Source organism: Cavia porcellus, unplaced genomic scaffold (assembly GCF_034190915.1).
Source record: "Cavia porcellus strain 051 isolate PalLab524CR breed Dunkin Hartley unplaced genomic scaffold, mCavPor4.1 scaffold_4, whole genome shotgun sequence".
In the NCBI taxonomy this organism is placed as follows: domain Eukaryota; kingdom Metazoa; phylum Chordata; class Mammalia; order Rodentia; family Caviidae; genus Cavia; species Cavia porcellus.
In genome coordinates this window covers 116,824,478-116,844,168 of record NW_026947487.1, presented here as the reverse complement: position 1 = coordinate 116,844,168, position 19,691 = coordinate 116,824,478, and the positions used below count along the sequence as shown (strand labels likewise).

Below are 19,691 nucleotides of genomic sequence, written 5' to 3'. Positions count from 1 at the left end.
GGAGCCGGAAATGATCGATGTTGTGAGATGCCTCGCTTCGGTATTCATAAAAAACCTGCACTCCCGTGCCAGACTTTCTTCTGAGCATCACAGAGGTAATAAATAAACACTGTTTATCAGTTCTTAGTGGAAGGAAAGGCCACTCTTTAGACTACAGTCCAAATGGATAAAAGCTCCCAATGGAGGACTTGTTGTTGTCTAAAAAATTTTAACAGACATGACATTTGAATTAGGAATTTCTGGGAGTGGGGAGGCCTCCCCTGCTTACACATAAGCACAAAAGGCTCAAACGGTAGGTACATACTGATAACTGTGAAGCATGAAAAACCTATGTGTCCAGCGATAGGGGATGACTTTAGTGACCGCATCCCCCTACTTTGTGTCATATATATAAGTTTTGAGATTAAATTTTTTACAATATAATTCTGCCTGTCCTTGAGCTCCCAGGGACCTCTCTGCCTCAGCCAGCCACATGCTGAGATGGTAGCCCCACACAAAGCCTGGCAGGCGTCTCTACAGTAGGAGCGACTGTGAATTCATAGAAGAGAATGAAATAGATTTATCCACTGAGGCAAATGCATCCGTTACCTTGTAACCAGCATGCAAACCTTTAATAGATACTAAGATCAAGCCTATTTACTAACTGAAAGTGTGCGCATGTAGTTTATGAATGTAGTTCACAGGGGAAATGAAGTGGATGGGATGTTAAGTGGGTACATTTCCTATTTCACTCCCGTTGACAGCATTTTTTCTTGTTTTGAAAAACGATTGCACCATGGTTGCACAAGCTCACCTATAATTCCAGAGGAGTCTGCAAGTTAGTTATCAAAAGAATAATCATATCTGCATCTCTGAAGTTCCTTGATTGCTTCCAACATTGTTTCCTTTAAGAGAGAAGATGCCATTGCTTTCCGCCTATCATACCAAGATCTGTAAGTCACAAGCCTAGTGTTAGTATCTGAAAATCAACATAATCCAAAGGTCCTCACTTTGTAATGTTTGCAGTAAGATCCCAGCATCTTAGCATTTAAGTGTTTTCAGATTACATCCTTTTAAACATCTGTGATTCATTATCGTAAATATCACAGTTGTGTGGGACCATATGCTGCAGCTTGACATATATATGTGTATGAAAAGTATGAGCAATAAATCTCATAAAACTTAGCCTTCCGTGACTGTGCAAAAAGAACATTTCCAGACACGTGGGACCCTTCTGTAATCACAGTAATGTGCTTGAGATCCCATATAAGGATTCTTCAATTGCAAACGATGCTTTTGGTGGAATGCTATGATTTGCGTCTGTCTCCTGTGCTTCCCATGATGATTCAGGTATGGTGCAAAGCAGAACAAAAGCCTTCATCTGCGCTGGCTCTTACTTCCTAAGGAAATGCAAGGGGTCTATGGTGGTGGAGGGAAGAAATCACAGGACAGTGGGATACCTTTAACAAGTGAGGCAACTCTCTTGGCAGGAATCCTCCTCCGTCCCCACGAGGCTGAAGTAGAGATGGTGCCATATGGCATAAGAGATGTACTCAGAAGCTCTTGGCAACTTGGGATGAATCGACATGACCTAGGGGCTGATAGTTTCTTGCTTACATCAGAAAGCCCATCTAGGCATAAAAGAATTAATTGTGCTTCATGTATTACAAGCCAAATCATTGTATTTTAATTTCCTGATAAGGTCTTGTCAACGAGACAGAACCAATTTGTAATCACAGCTGATGAGTGTCTCATCCATTGCAATTAGGGGGGAGGTGAATGCATTAGGCACTTACAACCCAAAGAATCCCCTAACATGTTTGAAGCTCTAGCTCTGTGCCGGAGCTCATGTCCAGCCTGGCCAGAGAAATAGATGCAGCTGTAGGAAACACGTCCTCAGTGGGCTCCCCCAGCCACCAAAGGGCAGGTCAGAGAATATATACGAGGTATGTAAAGACCATTGCAGCTTAATTGGTCTCCCAGCTAACTGTTACCAAGCCACCAGCTTTCCTAATATCTTGGGTATACACACAGGTATTTAAGCCTACAAACAAACAGTGCTGTCTTTCAGAAACATTGCTGAGTGCCCCCCCTCCCTGGAATCCAGGCAGCACAAGTCCACTCTGAATAGAAGCATCCATAGAATGAGGGGATGCTGGAAATGCTTCTGGATTTTCATACAAAGATGTTCGGACGCACAACTGTTATCTATGACTTTCACGGCAACCCGGCTTGGACCTCTCAAGACTTCGGGTGCTTGGACAGGGTCCTGTAACTGAGGCAGGCAACAATGCTATGGTTTTACTCTTTATGTGTGACCTTAAGCATTTTCTTAATCTCTTTGAGCCTCAGTTTTCCTCACCCAGGCAATACTGCCTTCCTAAAGAAACACTGTTATGAAAGCACTTGGTCTCTTTCTTCCCAGCATATAGAGAAAGGCTCTATGCATAGAAACTATTCTCATAAATGTCAAGCAGGAGAAAGCAACCTGCTGTCCATTGTAGAATGACTCAAATATTTAGAGATAATTTGGGCAATCCTCAATACGTGTTCGCATGAGCAAACACCCTCGAATTCACAGCCTCTCACTGCAGGTGAGCAAGGTCTCACCGGGACCCTGTACTAGGTCCTAAACTAAAATCTGAGGCCTTGTATATTTATGACAGCCCAATTAATATGTCCCCTTCTGTCGATAAAGTCACTTGGGAAATGAACCTACCAAAGATAGATTTGTGAAATTTTATGTGGCAAACTCAATTTTATAATAAAATGTATAACCCTGAAGGTCAACAACGTAGAAGAACATGTTCAATTTTATAAGAAAATATGGCAAAATTAGGCAGAAATTTGTGTCCTAAGCAATTTTTGAGAGCTCAGCTCTCCAGCGAAGTGAGATACACCTGTTGATAATTCCTCTCCTCAGGTTCCCCTGGGAATGAGGGGCCTGCCATTGGTTGACTTTCTCTGGCTGCTAGAAAGAGTTTATTATATTGAATTGTGGTCTGTCTGCCTGTAATTTCTTCCATATGTTGCTTGTTTGGCCTTTTGACACGATGACGAAACGGAACACTGATCCTTCCATACAGCAGCTGTCCGTGTAACTGTGGGGTCATCTTCCAGGCTTAAAATATCACAGAGGCATTTAGTACACTTACTCATTATTAGATTGGCATTTACTCCCTGCCGCCTATTGTCTTGGGCATTCCAAGTGAACAAATGACATTGTAATAGTTTACTGGTTGGATATGTTAAGCGCCAGAGTAATAGAATTTCCCAGTCTTAAGAGTCATCATCCAATGTAGGAATGTATCCCACAATAGTCCTGTTGAACAGTGATGTAGATTCTACTTGACTGTATCCAATGACAAGCAAATTTCTTCACTTGGGAAGAACTAGTTCTTCTAAATGGTAGCCTGGATTTCTTCCTGCTTTGCAGCACTGGGACGAAGACACAATGAAACAAATATTACTTGCACTGCACTGACCTTACCACCCAGCTACAAAATCTTTGGACCCCAACCCACTCCTCCCTGGCTTTTATTGCAGTCATTCCTGGGAGACCACAGAGCATTTCTGACATAAATTCACAGTTCTCCCTTGTTCTCTTTTTGATTGCTATTCTTGGGAAGCTCTTGGAGGAAACATGCTCCTTCCGGCCTCTGTGGGAAAGTCTCTCCCCAGAGCTCCAGAGCCACACATCTCTCCAGATGCCCAAAGAACCCACCACTGCCTTCATCTTCAGTGCCCCAGAGCCAAGAAAGTCTGCATCCACACAGACATGAGGCCAAGCTGCTCTCCTACTGCTGTTTGTTGTTAAAACTGAATAGCGGTGCTTGGACATACGTGAGCAACTTGTAAGCTTAGGAATCTCCTAGGTATCACCGTTCTGAATTAGCTCCATGTTGCTCGGCCAGCAGACCAATGCTTTTGCTCTGTCCTCCACCTTCCTCCAGCTCCACGCATCTCCAGGTTCCCCTGCAGAAGTAGTCCTCCCCGCAGTTTGCTCCTCCCTGGGAGCATCTGCTCCTGCAGCAGAGCGTACTTGGAAAGTCACTGCCTGCCAGGCATCCACACAGTTGGGCTATGAATCGCAGTTTGCCTCAGCCAGGACCCTCTGCAAGTGTTTCGATGACCACAGTCCCAAAGTCAGATGTTCTTGAGTCTCTTCCCCATTAGCTCACTCTAGAGCTGCTCACAGGGAGGGAGGGAGGAGGGCATGGGATTACTGGGTGCATGGCTGAGGCTCAAAGAGATTAAGAGTTTTGTGAGAAATGTGCTGTGGTAACTTGAAAACACCAAGAGATCTCTGTAAATCCCCAACCTGATGAGTCTCAAACTTGCTGAATCCACGATCTCTCCTTCACCAAACAGGTGACTATCAACTCGGCTCCCAGAAACCTTCACAGGCTCACAATCTTCAGCATCATTCTTAGTTGTTTGTGGAGAATTTCAAATTCGCTTAGGTGCCAAGTTACGGCTCTGCTGTGCCATTCAACTAACAGTGTTGAGTGTGTGCCGTGTGAGGCACTAGACCGTCTATAAAGTTATTCCTACTTGATACACAGACGCAGACTGATTATAACCACCATGAGACAGGCAGGCACAGAATCCTATCAGAAAACAGCCTGCCATGTTTGCAAGAATCTGTAGTGGGAGGAGGATGTAAGACTTGACAGCAAACGATAGATTCAGAGCAAACAGCTCAGTTTTTAATGATAGACAGAAAAAAGTACCCTGAAAGCAGATATGGGCACCGTGTTTTTCAAGAGGAAACTCAAGGGTTTACACAGCAAAACTGGGTTTGTGCTGAGGATCGATTGTCTGAATCACTCATTGTACTTTGCACTGACATCATAGAATTGAAGCTCTTATCTAAGTCGGAATCCACACAGGAGATGGTGTGAAGACTGTTTTATGTGTATTATGCACCTGTCACAGCAAAATCCACTCGTGTGTTAATCAGTCATGGCTAGGAACACTCCCAGACCTTACAGAGGCTCTGTAACTCACTGGGTCACATCCAGAGCCCAGGGTCCAGTTTGTTGCATGTGAGAATTAGGAGGGGAGAATGCCCCCAGGCTGTAGCATCATCCTGATACTACACCTGTAGTATCACCCTGAGTCTGACCCAGCATGGGTGAGACGAATCTTTGTGAGTAAAAGCCTGATTGGCCAGAATGCTGGCAAACTAAGAAACCAGAGGGAGCTCTTCCTCGTCCTTCAGTGGGATAGGTCCGAAGAACCTCTGGACAAACACTGTGAGTGAGTTCTTTGGAAAGAAGTTACTGCCTCTCGATGGCAGTGAGGTCTCCAGTGATTACAAAGCTATTAAGCAATGGTCTTTCTCTGGCGAGAGTCGATCTGATGCTTCTGAACAAACTGCTGCTTTAGTTCTCAGAAAGGCATTGCTTCTGATGTCCAGCAAAGACTTTGCAGATGACCCAGCAAGGAGCACGCTGGTGGGACTGTGGTATTTGATGTTTCTAACTAAGCAAAGATGACTGAGGTACCCGCTTCCCTCCAGTGTGCTAAGATCTACAGTCTGCTGCACAGGGGCAGCGCCTCGTCTCTGGTGAGGATGAATATAGATATTCCTGCGAGCTGATGAAGATTTTAGACAACTAACAAGGCCACGGAAGGCACGTGGGCTCCCTGGAATCAGCAATGCTTAGAGTGTTTCCATCACAGAGATCGAGCGTTGCTACAAATGAGAATCGCTGTGACCAGCGTCTACTGGACAGCCTCCCTCTGGTGTGGCTGGGGATTCCAGAAGAGGGTGTCTGTCTGCAGGGAGGACACAGCTCTCAGGATGACCAGTCCAGAGCTGTGGTGCTGATTCACATACACCCTTGTGTAAGTGTGTAAGTGGATTCAATACCAACCCAGAGGCTCTACGGCTTCCATGTGGGCTGATCTGTGGGTCTCAGCAGCCAACGTGCATGCTTAGCACCACGTTCCCATCTGACACGTGAGCGTGTGAATCACAGATGGACACAAACATATTTATAACATTAATGCAAATCAAAATCTTTTTCTTGTTCATTTTAAAGAGAAAAACTAAAAATAATGGAACAGAATCCCAAAACATCTTAATAGGAGAGTTACAGTAATTAATATATTGTGTATCATTGTCTTCCTAGTAGTTGTTTAGAGTACAAAGCAGGCATGATGAATCTTGTCCAAACAATAATTAGCACAAACCTTTGTTTTCAAGGAACTAAGAGAAACTAACTGTATAACTATCGCAACTACCTTGTGCATAAAAATAGTTCCCATGTTTATGAGCAGAATTGTTCTATATTTTGCAGATAAACTCAAATCTACCTGCATTCTCATATATCCTGGGGGATCATAATACAGCTTAATTTGCTCCTTCATGTATTTCTAAGTGGTAAGAAATCTATGCCTTTTGGATTTTCATCCCTAGGACTTACATTCAAAAGAAAGAAATAGAAAAGCATAAAATCAAGGTCAGGAAGATTAAGGCCCTTAATTCACATGCCAAACTTTCCATTTCAATTGTGGCTTTGTCTCCCAGCTGAAGTTTGTCTTTTTGTGACATTTGCATTAAGCCCAGAGGACATTTTGAGTGGAAACACGCTGAAAGCATAATTGAAACTCAGAGAGCTGCCTGTTGTCTAATTTACATTTTTCCCCCAGGTAGGGAGACTTGGCGTCCCCCTCTCTTCTCCCGGGGTGCTCAGAGATTATCTCAAAGAATGATGTTATGCAATTGATTCCAATAAATCCCCATGTGCAGTGTATTATATGTGTAATTTTTTTCTTTCCAGAAGCTATTTGAAATGCCACCACGATAAACCATGAAAGAATGTCATTGATAGCTTCAGAATTGCACGGATAATTCGTTGGGTCCCACCTCCAGTGCAGACTGAAGTTTCAAATATTTGTTGTCAAGTTTGTTAATTAGAATTTTTCCTTTCAATTATCAACATGGTGTCATTTTGAGCTACTTAGGAGGTTATCTCTATAGTAATAAATATTTTAAAATAGTCATAAAGTCTTCAATTTCGTCCTTAAATATTTCCTGTGCATTTGGTACTCCCGACATGCACTTTCTTGGTCTTTGTTGAAAAGCTGGAGAATCAGTGACATTTTGGGTTTTCCACAAATTAAATAATAAGAGACAGGGATGGATCATATCCTTTGCACCCTTTAAATAGGGGATTTAAGGTGAGATTATATTCAGTAGCAAAATACATACTGGGGGAAGAGAAATGTGCACAGTGAATTCTTTTTTTCTTGATTAACTATTTTTCATGTATGTCAAGCCAGTCATTTAGATAGTGCCTAAGTCAGTAGCCAGGAAACAAGCAAGGTCTGTGCCTCTTCCGGAGCTCATGCCTTGATCCAGCCTCCGTTATTGTTAAATACAGTATTTCCCTCCAGATCCTTGACTGCCAGAGCCTCCTCGTTCACAGACTGAGTAGGGTAGAGGCAGGATGTACCTGCATGAGGAGTGGACATGGTGGAGGTCACCAGGCTGGCATCTCTGAGGATGCAGTGAATGTCATGGTGCATGTTTTAGTAGACACGAGGACAAATATTTTAATTTAATTCTGGATTTATTTTAATGCACATTAGAAAAGCTGCATTTGGCATATTCAAATGTACTATAAAGATTCTTCTCAGTTTCCAGAGAGGAAATAGTTCCTACCTCAAGGTGATGCGAGGCTGCTGGTGGATGGCAGTGTGGTGTCTTTATTTAGGAAAAAATCAGACCTTTGCTTTATATGAAATTATGTCTACAAGCAATCGGCTTGGAAAATATTCCACACACCTCTGTTGAGTTTGCTAAGGAAAGGGCACTGTAACGTGATCCTTTAGCATCCAGTTTTCCTTCTGTGAGGAAGACGGGTAGGGCTTCACCAAGAAATGAGAAAGGATTCAGGGCGAACAGGTGTGGATCAGAATCAGCCATAGCAGTGCTGCCTGTAGTGACCGTCTCCATGGTAACAGCATGCCACTGGCTGCTGTCAGGCCAGGGCCAAGTTGCCCAAAGAGAAAGAAGCAAAAGGACATAGGGACAGGCAGGAAACCAGCTGCAAGTGGGAACGAGAGCCAGCGGAGGTAAAGGTAGCTCCATCGGAATGATGGGAACACCAGTGACAGTCCTGGTTCCTCCTGGAGCACTGAGCGGGGTCCTGAGCGCTCTAAGCAGGTAGCACACGTCTCCTTTAGGACCAGGACAACAAGCCTCTGAGGGAGGTGCTAGATGGCCATTTCACAATGAAAGACCTTTATCCAAGGTCACAGAGCCCTTCCACATGACCCAGGGTCAGAAAAAGAGCTTAAAAGCTAACATTAAAACTAACCTCCTCAGGCATGCTAGGTCTGCATTCTCCTGCCTGGAATGGCGGGAAAGGTAGAAACCTGGCATCTTGACAAATAGTTGATTTTCTAAGGTTGGCTTTGTCTGCAATAGATTCATCTGGGGGGCTTTTGAGAGATAGCGGACGCCCAGATGCTGACTCCGCTGCGGGGAGGTGAGGTGGGGCAGGGATTGATAACCCTTGAAAGGCTTCTTTGGTGAATTCATAGACATTAATCAGTCTGGGGAAAAAACCAAATCGAAGTCTTGCGCTCCTGAGTTGGTCAGAGGGTAGAAAGCAAGCTAAGACTTCGTGCCGCTGTCATCTTTTTGATATGGTCAGGGAGGTGGTAGATGCAGCCCTACCCAAGCCTGGTTCTGCATGTGGATTCACTGTCTCAGGACCTCGTCACCTGGCAGTCTGATGACTCCCGAGGGACCTGTGAGACGCCCAGTGGGACTGAGATGGGAAACTGCCTTTTTTAGCGTGTTTATTCCTAGGAAGTGGCTGTGCCCAGAACATGAGCCATCAGCACAGACAGCTGAGACGAGGGGTGTGTTCTTGGTCGGTGCCTTTCAGGACTTGTGGCTGAGCAGGTTAGCCAGTCTCTCTAAAGCCCGAGCTCTTCTCCTGTAAATGGAAAAGATGATAATAGATCACAGACTACACCTTCAGTGCAGCCACGTGGTCTGAAAGATGCTAAAAGTAGTCATTCTGTTCATAGGGCAAAGCTTGTGTTTAAAAAGAATAAATAAATAAATATAGGAGTGAAATAGAGAGGTAGACAGAAGCATTTTTGTGATATTAACATCCCGCAAGACGGATGGCCGTTAGGAATGCGTTATTAAAATGGCTGCTTAGGGAGGAAGAAATGAAGGAAAACCCAAGTTGAAAAATGCTTCTGTCGATTCAAGTTGCTCTGAGGGCTAAGAGGCAGCGCGGATAATCACCGCAGCAAACACTCAGGAAGCGCAAGTTTTGGAAGCGTTACCTGTCCAATCATTCCGTCATTCAAAATGTACAACTGAGTCCAGCTTCACACTGGAGCTGTGTGAAACTCGACTGGGACTACGGGGAAAGATAAGTGGCCATGTCTGACTCCAACTACTGTGGGTGAGTCAAAGCTGAACACAGGAGGCTGAGGGCCATCACGAATGGATGCCCTCCGGGCCCGGTGTTCAGGAGAGACCAGGCCTGGGTCTTAACCTCCACTGCCAGTCTGCACCATGTCAAGAGATCACTGAAGGCCTTTCTCTTGATTGCCAGCCTTGCTGGGGGTCTCTCCTGTCTCGGGTGCTCACCAGCCCTGCAGCAGAGTTTTGTCCTGGACAGTAACCAAGTGAAGTGGCATCATTACAGATGGCCTCGTCATAGGCAAACATTCTTTTTGTGGCTGAAGATGTCAAGTTGTTGGCTCTGGAGAGAGGATAGATGTATAAAGGAGACATATTGGTACAAGGCGATTGAAGGGCCCTGTGTCCCTTCCTGCAGTTGTTTGAGCTGGATGTTGAGAACAGCCAAGAGTTGCTAGGGTAAAGCAGGTGAGAAGTACCTTCTGTCTGCCCGCTGCCAGCAGCATAAGCACCCGGATGTTAGACACAGAGGAGGGGTGTCGTGAGGAGCAGGGAGAGAAGCGATGGACAGCCTAGACATCGAGGAGCACCTGGAGTGCCACGGCCATGGTGCGATGAGAGCCATAGTCCCTTGAGAGTCTGCTGATGGTGCCACCCTGTAGCTGCAGGGACAAAGGCCAAGCCTTCCTTTAAGAAGTAAAGCTTCATGCCCACACCACCCGTCTTCTTGCTTCACACTTCTCCTTTGCCCTCGGTCCAGTTCTGCCGGCCTCTGTCCAATTCCTTTGGTGTCACAGGACCTTGGGATAAGCTGTGGTTCTGTCAGCCCCAAACAGGCTCCCTATTACTTATTGTAATATTGGAGTGACGTCTTTTTCCTCATTAGGGTTTAAACTAGGAACTCTGTCTGTCCATGTGCCACATAATAACCTTAACATCAGCATGATGTAAATTCTTATTAAAGATCTGAGGAAGGAGGAAAAGAAAGAAGAAAGGAAAAAGAAGGAAAATGAGGATATTGAGGGAAGGAAAGAGAGCAGAGGGAGAGAAGGAAGGAGGAATTTAGCTGAGAGCCATTAGGGGTTTTCTGAAACCGGATCTCCTCCAGTCCCTTCATGCTTCCCCGGCCCGCCCCGCAGAGCTGTCTGCTCTGATTCTGTCTGCAGGTCCGACCAGGACCCCCACGCGGGCAGTGGGAACAAGGCCTTCACAGCTGGCTCTTCACCGGAGTAATTTTCTTCCAGTGGATGAGTGCTAATTGATGCTGATAATGAAAGCAACTCCTTCATAGCTGATTTCTAAAAGCTGAAGCCAGACATGCTAAATCCATCCTGACTACCTTGATGGTCAGAGCAGGCCAACAAGTGTGAGCACTGCAGGGAGCAGGGCTGGCCAGGGTGTCCAGGGCACTAATCTTCAGGGCTGGTAGGATTCTTAGAGGCATGTGCTTCCCTGGGGCTGTCATTACTGGGAACATATTGTGGAAAAAGGCAGGTGGACCAGGATTTATATCTCGACTTATCAATGATGAATTTGTGTGTGTGTGTGTGTGTGTGTGTGTGTGTGTGCACGCACGTGGGCAGTGCTACTGCCTCCCTAAGCCTCCACGACTTTATTTAGAAACCGTAAGGGGAGGGGATCGGGACAGCACCCTCTCCCTTGTCATTGTGAAGGCTGAAGAAGTTTGTAAACTGCTGAGCCCTGAGCCCTGAGCCTTGTGTGTGGAAACTGTGCCATCCACGTTCGTTAATACTGTGAATGCCTAACAGGACTGCTATCGTTTCCCCAGAACAGAAAGATCAGCTGAGTTTATCAAGAGATTAGATGGCTTATATACAGAATCTAGGCTGCTGTCACCGAAAGGGATTGAGAAGGAAGTTCCTAGTAGCAGTAATTTGAGACGCACATTGGAAAGAACTCAGGTGCCCACTGATAGTACAATAGCCACACCGGGGAATGCTCCATAGTGATTCAGATAAAGACCGTGTTTGGATACCAGATGGCCATCAGCAATTACTGTACAGTGATTCCAATAAGCCACTTTCATCTATGAGTGAATCTCAGAACATAATGTTGCTTGGAAGAAGCCAAACAGAAAGGCTTATGGCTTCATCTTTCCACTTAGACGCAAGGCTAGTGCAGGTGAGACGAATCCATGGAAGTAGGGCTGGAGGTATTGTTGTCTCTGGAAAGGAGGGAAGGACTTTCCTCAGGAGGGAGGTGACTGGAATATTTGCATCATGGTCTTGGTAGGGGATACACAGGTCTATCCACACTGTATTTATTGAGTTGCATTCTCTGATGCATGCATTTTTCTGTGTCTATGCTAGACTTCAAGTACAAATTTACTAAACAATCAAGCCTAGTCAGCAGAAAGCTAAAAGCAAATATGTTAGCGCCCCTGCTCCTTACCAGTGTTTCTTTCCTTGGTTTTAGCTACCTGTAGTCTGAATATATTAGATAGAAAACTCCAGAGAGCAAGAGTGAGAATAAAACAGAGACAGAGAGAGCAAAAGAACTAAGTTTAGTATATTGTTGTAATTGCTTTATTAGTTGCAATTATTAATCTCTTGCTCTGCCTGATTTATAAGTTAAAATTTATCATTATATGTATGTATGTGTAATTTTTAGATTAATCTTTATCATACTATGTATGTATATTGTATAATTTATAAATTAAATTTTGTCATGTATGTACGTACAGTGTATGTGGGATTCAGTACTAACTATGGTTTCAGGGCTCCCTGGGGGTCACAGAACATGTCCTCTGTGGAGCGATTACTTAGCAAGCCTAATATAATTCTGTGCTTTCCAACAAGGGGCCTCGAAGTCTGCAACAGAAAGTAGACAGCAAATCCAGGCTCAGATGTCACTGTGCATCACCACCTGTTTGTTCCTGGGTTGGGGGGACCTGACCCAGCTCATCGTAGCCTCCACAGTGCTTAGGTTGGGGGGACCTGCCTGGAAGCTGGGAGATGATCAAGGATGTGTCTTGATAGTGTGAAGTCTGTGGGCACAATCAGTGTCACTTGGGCACCTGTGGTTTGCTGTAGGACAAGGAAGGTGCTGGGGTGGGAGCATGGGGGACCCCGCCTAGCAGGACAGAGAGGCACTAAGCTGTCTCTGTTGGTTCCTCTTTCCCAGTGACCTTCAGTGACTGTAAGGGAAACGCCCAGCTGCGCTATGAGGTCTCCAGCCCTTACTTCAAGGTGAACAGGGACGGCAGCTTGGTCTCGCTGAGAAATATAACTGCAGTGGGCAAAACTCTGTTCGTCCACGCGCGGACGCCCCACGCAGAAGACATGGCGGAGCTGGTGATCGTCGGGGGAAAGGACATCCAAGGCTCCTCGCAGGTAACGGCTCTTTGGGGTGACCGGGCTCAAAGACGAAGATTCTGTCTGTCTGCTGTGGTGAAAGAGCTTTTGCTGTGTTGTTGGCCAACATTATTTTTGTTATTGCGGCAAACGATAGAAATTTAACTAAAAAAGAAAAACAGTGCATGGGAATTTATTTGTCCCTGTAACTAATACTTTCCAGGGTAGTGCTACCTTCAGGCATGGCTGTGGGCTAGTTCCCAGATTTAGGTATTTATTTACTTACTTACTGTACTGGGAATTGAACTCATGACCTTGCGCTTGCCAGGCAAGCGCTTGTGCCACTGAGCTACATCCCTAGCCCAATACCAAGAGGTCGACATCACCTTTGATAGGCATCTGTCCTGTGCTTCCGTATCTTCTCTGTTGCTCCACTCTGGAGAGAGTCTCAGCCCACCACCTATGTGCCTCCCGATGTGATGGTGTCCCCAGCTCCACTCATGCTTCCGGGTTCTCTTGCTGATGAAATCGGATCATTGGCTCTTGTTAGATCACATTCCCAACACCAGACTAAGCACTGTGTCCCCCGGTGGGGATACTCCGGCTGGCTGAATCTGCATCCTAGTCTTTCTCTGAAGCCAGGGTAGTGTTAACCCCCTCCACCTGCACTTGGACTTCGAAAGAGAGAAATGCAGTCATTCAAAGTAAATGAAGGTGTTTGGGCCAGAGGAAGGCGCTGGGGGTCAGGCAGGGAAGAGCAAGGCCCGCTGGACTTGCACAGCAAGGCAGCCCCTGCTCTCCGCAGTGTTCCTTCTCCGTGAGTGTCGCCTACTCCCTTCCAGATGCGCATGGTGCTGAACCCCCTACCACGTATGTGCGTGCTCTCCGTGCGTGCCACAAAGTGCCACACAGGCTTCCCAGTTGTGGCATTCAGGCTTTTTCCAAAGCTGACTCACCTCCTGCTCCCTTACCAGGAGGTCAGAAGTTCTGGCTTCCTGGTTAAAGGAGATTTTGAAACTATGCCCAGCAATAATTCAACAGAATAAGGACAGTAACAGTGGCGTGGCCCCAGAGTGGCATGCCTAGCTGTTTGTCCTCCTTGCTCCCCTGTCCCTCCTCAGTTGTCACAGCCCATAATTCTCAGTGCTTTTGTCCACCTGCCGCCCCCCCCCGACCCTCTGTGGTCTGTGACTGGGTTCTGTGGTGGAGGGAGTGCGGTTCACAGCAGGGGAGTAGAGAGAGAGGACAGACAAACCGGCAATGTCCTCCCGCCAGTGCTGCCAGTGTGGCCCTGAGAGAGTCACACGCCTTCTTTATCTTCAGAGCAGAGGGGCCGCACGGCTAGGGTGGCACATGCATGGCCCCTGGGCTGCCCCACTTTGTCACCATGCTCATGGTGGATATGGCCAGTTGTACCTGACTTCACCTAAGCATCTTTCCAATGCGGTGCTTCTGGAACTTTCTATCACTCAGAGACATTCCTAAGGATGGGGTTTATCGCCTCAGACTGAACAAACTCCTTGCTTCTCTTTTCTGTCTCTGAATCTGCAAGTCTTAGATGACAATTCTGTGAGTCCACTGTGTGATGTTTTCAAAGGCAGGATATTTATCGGTGAAGGCACAGAGCCCTGTGGACACCCACCAACACCACAACACCGAGGTCAACAACCTGTGATGCAAATGATATTGGATTGACTAAAGCAACCATATTCCCAGGCATAGAAGGAAAAGTGCTTCTTAGGGACGAGGACGGAATGGAGATTCAAGCCAGGGGCTGCACCCGTGACTGAGCGTTTCTAGACAGACACGGCATCATGACTGGGAGCTCGTGGTTGTGTGTGGAAGAGACAGGGTCCTAGTATTTCACTTGAAAGGGAGCAGGAGGGACTCTGGGCTCTTCTGAGGAAACTTCCCCTTATGGGGCTGGAAGAGTCCTGACCAGGGGCTTAGGCGTGCTGGTGTCTTGAGGTCCCTGAGATGCTTCCCAGTGACACCATTTCTCTGAGTCCTGGTTATTTCTCACTTGCTGCTGCCCAAATGCATTGGGGACAGAGGCTGGCTGTGACAGTTTGCTTCCCACCGAGCTCATAGAGGCTGCTCTGCCATCCGGTATGCCAGACTCCAACTGAACAGGAGGGACATTTGTCTCCTCATCTGCTTATTTTCTGAGGTGTGAGACAGGCCTCATGAAGGCACCCAGATGTTCATGTAATAATTTGTTTTAAAAAGCGGGAAAAAGAACAGGAAAGGAAAACAAAATAGCAAAAGAGTCCTCTTTGGGAGCTCAGTCCTGCATCTGTGTTTAGTGGGAGTTGCATAAAGGCCCTACTGTGTGTGACCAGTGGCCCGGCAGCTGGAGAAGAAGTTAGTGAGCTCAGGAGTCGGCTCAGCGCCTGGCTGGGAGGGCCGTGGACGTGCGTGTCCACGGTGAAGCATCAGGCAGGGACGCAGAAGTAATCAGTATCTTTAGAAGAGGGAGCAATCAGGCTTTTGGATCCATGTGCTGCTCTTCCACACTCACATCCTGGCTCATGCAATCTCCTAGCAACCATGGGCATGCACTACTGTTACCACTTCACCAGTGGGGAAACTGAGGCACACAATGATCACACAATGATAAGAAGTAAAATGCCCGTGAGCCCTGCAGTCCGGCTCCGAGTCCAGGCCTCTGGCCCCTCTGTGATGCTGCCCCTTCCTTCCCTTGGGCCTGGGCTCTGCTTGTCCTTGAAGGACGGTCCTCAGGGCAGTGAGGGCAATGTCTAATTGCCTGCAGGACTTACCTATCGTTAGCTATAACCTTGGGCAGACTCCCTTACCTCCTGAGCTTCTGTTTAGTTTGGATTTTGTCATCCATGAAGGAGGAGTGATAACAGACCTCCTAGGGTCTTCACAAGGAGCAAATGAGACCGCGCAGGGCGCAGTCTCACCTTTAGCCAAGGCTGCAGTGATGACCCAAGCTCAGCTCACATAACCCTCGCCGGGAGCTCAGTCCACCCTGCTCCGGTCTCTCTTTTCATCCCCTAATCATTGGTGCTGTTGTCATCTGATTTCACGGGCAGGCAAGGAGACTGTAAGGCAAGAGACTGCCCCTCGGAGTGGTCACACAGCAGGTGGGGCAGAGCTGGGGCTCAGACCCCAGCCCAGCAGCTCCTGAGCCCTTCCTGTTGACCAGGATGCTCCCTGGCCTCACCAGTGGGGACAAAATAAAGGCATGCAGAGGTCACCTGCCAGGAATCCAAGGACAACAGCCGCCAGCCCATCTGAACCAGCTCAGCACCCTGCCTGTGCACTGTCCTGCCACGGCTGAAGCAGACAGGATGCTCCCTATAAATTCCGGTGGCTACTTTGTGCATCTTGAATCCCCCTTCTGCCCAGGATGCTGGCACTGGTGATTTTGACTGCAGTGTGGTGTCATTGATCTTCCCATTCACAGCCATGGGCTCTGCAGCTTTTAGGGACAGCCTGGCTCTGCTTGGAGTTGGACCACACACACCGCACTCCCCACACAGCCAGAGCCCCACCTCCCACAGGCCTTTCCGGGGGCCACAGGAGGCTGCGAGGGAGTTTTGAATTCAAAGCACAGGAACGGGGAGCAGGTAGGAATAGCATGGGGAAGAACAGGACGAAGACAGTGCGCAGGGAAATTCCTGCAGGGCTTGATGAAGAAGCAGTGAGAACTCATGGCAAAGATAATGGCTACAGCGGCTTCCCGAGGAGCTGTCTCACAGGATGTGTTCAAGTGCGTGCATCTCATGTGTGCATATTTAATCTGCATTATTTCCCATCCTCGCAGCCTCCTTCCTGCGGTGTTCCTTATACACAGGGAACTCGGTCACAAGAGCCCCAGCCAAGACTGACAGACATAGGATGGAAAATCTGGCTTTTGTTTTTTGTCCAAACACTCAGTCTCCTGCCTAACCCTCAGCTTCCGGGAGGCTGTGCCCTGGGTGGCTGTCGCCTTCGCCCATGGCTCAGCAGGTAAGATCCTGAGCCACACTATAGCAATGAAGGAAAGCGAGAAACACAACCTATCACTTGAAGGAAGACAGATCTAAGAAAAAGGGTCTAGATAATTCTAAATGGTCCATTCTGGTGATGAAGATGAATGGAAACAGGCAGGAAGGGAGTGGATGGATGGGAAAGAGTTGTGAGCCTTGAGCATGTTCAACTGGAGCTGCCTGGGACCATCTGGATAGACACACCCGGGAGCTGGTGGCCATGGGGGACCGCCCTTCGGGTGTAGATTAGGAGGAACATCACCTTCTAGCACTAAGAGTTGAGCTTTGCTATTGGACATGAGGAAGCTCTTGTGTTTGACTACCACTTACTGACTGTGTGGCCTTCAATGGGTCACTCGGTGCCCTGGACCCTGATGCCCTCATTTGTGAGACAGACGTGAGAACAGAGTCCACACTACAGCGTCAGCCCACTGGGCACAGAATTGAGAGCACATGACAGGTGCATGAGCAGGTTACTGTGAAGCCCTCAGGGGAGGATAAGCAACTGGGGCCCAGTGTGTCTGCTGAGGCTGTGAGACAAGGGGGTGATTGGGGGAGAAGGTGGAGGGAAGCAATGGACAGAGAAAGCATCTGAGGACGGGAGCTGGGACACCAGCATCGTGCCAGCAGGGCGGACTCCAGTTCCCATCCCATGTCAGTGTTGAAGGAAAGGTTCTCCAGTGTGTCGCAGTCACAGCACAGGCCAGCTGTCCTTTACTGAAAGCATATCCCTCTCCTCCTTGCATCTGCTACTCTAGACCCTGTGTCCCCCACAAAGCCCACAGCCCAACAGGAAGTCCAGTCATTAATGGTTTAATAGGCTTTAAGTTATTTCTGCATTTTTTAATGGGCTCAGAATCTACTACCTGCCTGGGCTATCTAAGATCACCTTAGATCTGAGAGACCCAGGTACAGTTTCATGGCTGTCTTTTGACAGAATTTGAGGTCCTGTTACTGGGGGCAGCGAGGCTAACCTTCTATTCTCCAAGGAGTTTTCTGGGCCATAGAAATTGAGGATGCCCCTGGATCACAAAAATAAGTCCAGGCAGAATTGTGCCTTTTCCCTACAGAGTCCACGGCTGCCCACAGTCTGACAAGGACAAGGTGGAGGCCAGTGTGTGAGCGTGTGTGTGTGTGTGTGTGTGTGTGTGTGTGTGTGCACGTGCACACACGTGCGCTCATACGCTTAGGCTTACCTGGAAAGCTGTGAGCATTTCTGACGCAATGATGTCGTTGCTTGCTGCAGAAATGGTTCTCATCCTCTTCCGGCCCCGCTAAGAAATTCATCACTTATTTATGTTTCTCTGAGTTAGGAAACTGTGGCCTGCACAGCCATAGACAACGCAAGTTCTGACATCAGCCAGGGAAGCGGGTGAAGTCGGGCTGGGAAGAGCATCAGGGCTCTGTAGGAATTTATTTGGACTTCCGTTTGGGGGGTGAAAGAGACTCTGCCTTCTTTTCTCCTCCCTCCCTTTCCTCCTCCCTTTCTGTTTCATTTTTCCTCCTCCCCCACCATGTTTACTTTACTGTCCTCAGCATGAGCCCAGGATGCAGTCAGAGCTCAGTAAATGTCACTTGAACGAATCACACAGTGGGATGTGTGACTCCTCTCGCCGCTCCCTCCTGGTCTCTGCCTCTCCACAGCCAGCACTCACACTTTCTCGGATGCACCAAGCTCTGCCCCTCTTCCCACTGGACTGCCCCCTCCACTGCTGCCCCTATGGCCAGCTGGTCTGCTGACTCCATCTGTATTTCGGGCCTGGCCAAGAGTCCTGCCTTACAAACACCTCTGTGTCTCTACATGGCCAGTGAGGTCCTTTTCCTCCATGTTCCTCTGACAACGTGTTCTGGTCCACCAGGCGCTAAACATTGACTGTTCACTCTTCAGCACTTACAGCGCCCCCTAGGCTGAGCCCCTGAGCTCAGGGACCCGGCACTGGGCAGGAGAGGCTGCCCTGGCGCCAGACCCCTTAGCACAGGTATCAATGATGACCTTGTCCCTGCTCCAGCTGCTTCAACTGTGTAAATGGATCATGCAAGGAGACCTGAAGTACCAACCTCACATGAGACTGTGGGCATTAAATGGGCGAGAACAGGGACAACAGTCAGACAGTGACTCACATGCTCAAATGCCATGCAAATGGCAAATACTCCCAGGGACTAGACTGCCAAAGGCAGACATATAAAACACGTACTGTGAGAGGACAAGGCAAATTGGGGGTCCAGTCCTTCACCCGTGCCCAACAAGACCAGATTTTCTCATGTGGACAGCCTGGCTGGACTCCAGATCGTAGGTGACACTCTGAGCAGCCCACACCAGCACGCCTTCTGTGTGTGAGACGCTGACTAAACTTCCCAGGGATTCTCCTGGAGGGTCCCTTAAATGCCAAAGGATCTGGCAGGATTTAAAAGTTAATTGAGATCAATTTATGTTTCTTTACCGAAGTCAAGACAAGGTAAAACTGGTCCCAATAAACGGAAAGCAGATTGCTCAGATTAAATAAAAAATGTGATAATTACATTGCCCCTTTTGTCATTTTTAGAAAGTCTTAAAAATAAAATATAGCTACGACAGGAGCTGAAAATATTAAATTTAAGGTTGTTTACCCTGGGTGTCCTAATCACTGTAAATATGTAATTGAAAAGATATAATTTTGGCTCTTAATCCAGTTTGCAGAGTCAAGGTGGAAATAAATCCCAAACATGATAAATTAAATTTTAAAAAGGGCAATCAGATGAAGGAATCCCTTGGGAGAAACATTTGTTTGTGTTTTTTAATGTTTAAAATATAAAATATGCCTTCAACTGCCAAGAAGCCCATAGCAGTAATAATATGTCGCTTTCCCAATGCGGGTGTATAAATCTGCTTGCCAGGATGGCAGGGCTCTATTTATGAGGTCTCTCGAGGCATTCCTAAGTAGGGTCCCCAGGTCAGAGACGGGGTGCCCCTGTTACTGCACCTGTGCATTGTGGGGTATTCAGGCAAACTGCTGTGAA

The 19,691-nt window shown here is 47.4% G+C and overlaps 1 protein-coding gene across 3 annotated transcripts in view; it reads left to right on the top strand.

Annotated features, from left to right (window-relative positions):
* The window catches only part of Cdh13 (cadherin 13), a 1,022,569-nt gene that overhangs the window by 360,042 nt on the left and 642,836 nt on the right, over positions 1–19,691 (top strand). For all 3 annotated transcript variants that reach the window (XM_063247740.1, XM_013158918.3, XM_063247739.1), the window contains one exon: positions 12,527–12,735. In XM_063247740.1, the coding sequence (XP_063103810.1) occupies positions 12,527–12,735 (209 nt within the window). The remainder of the gene's footprint in view (positions 1–12,526; positions 12,736–19,691) is intronic.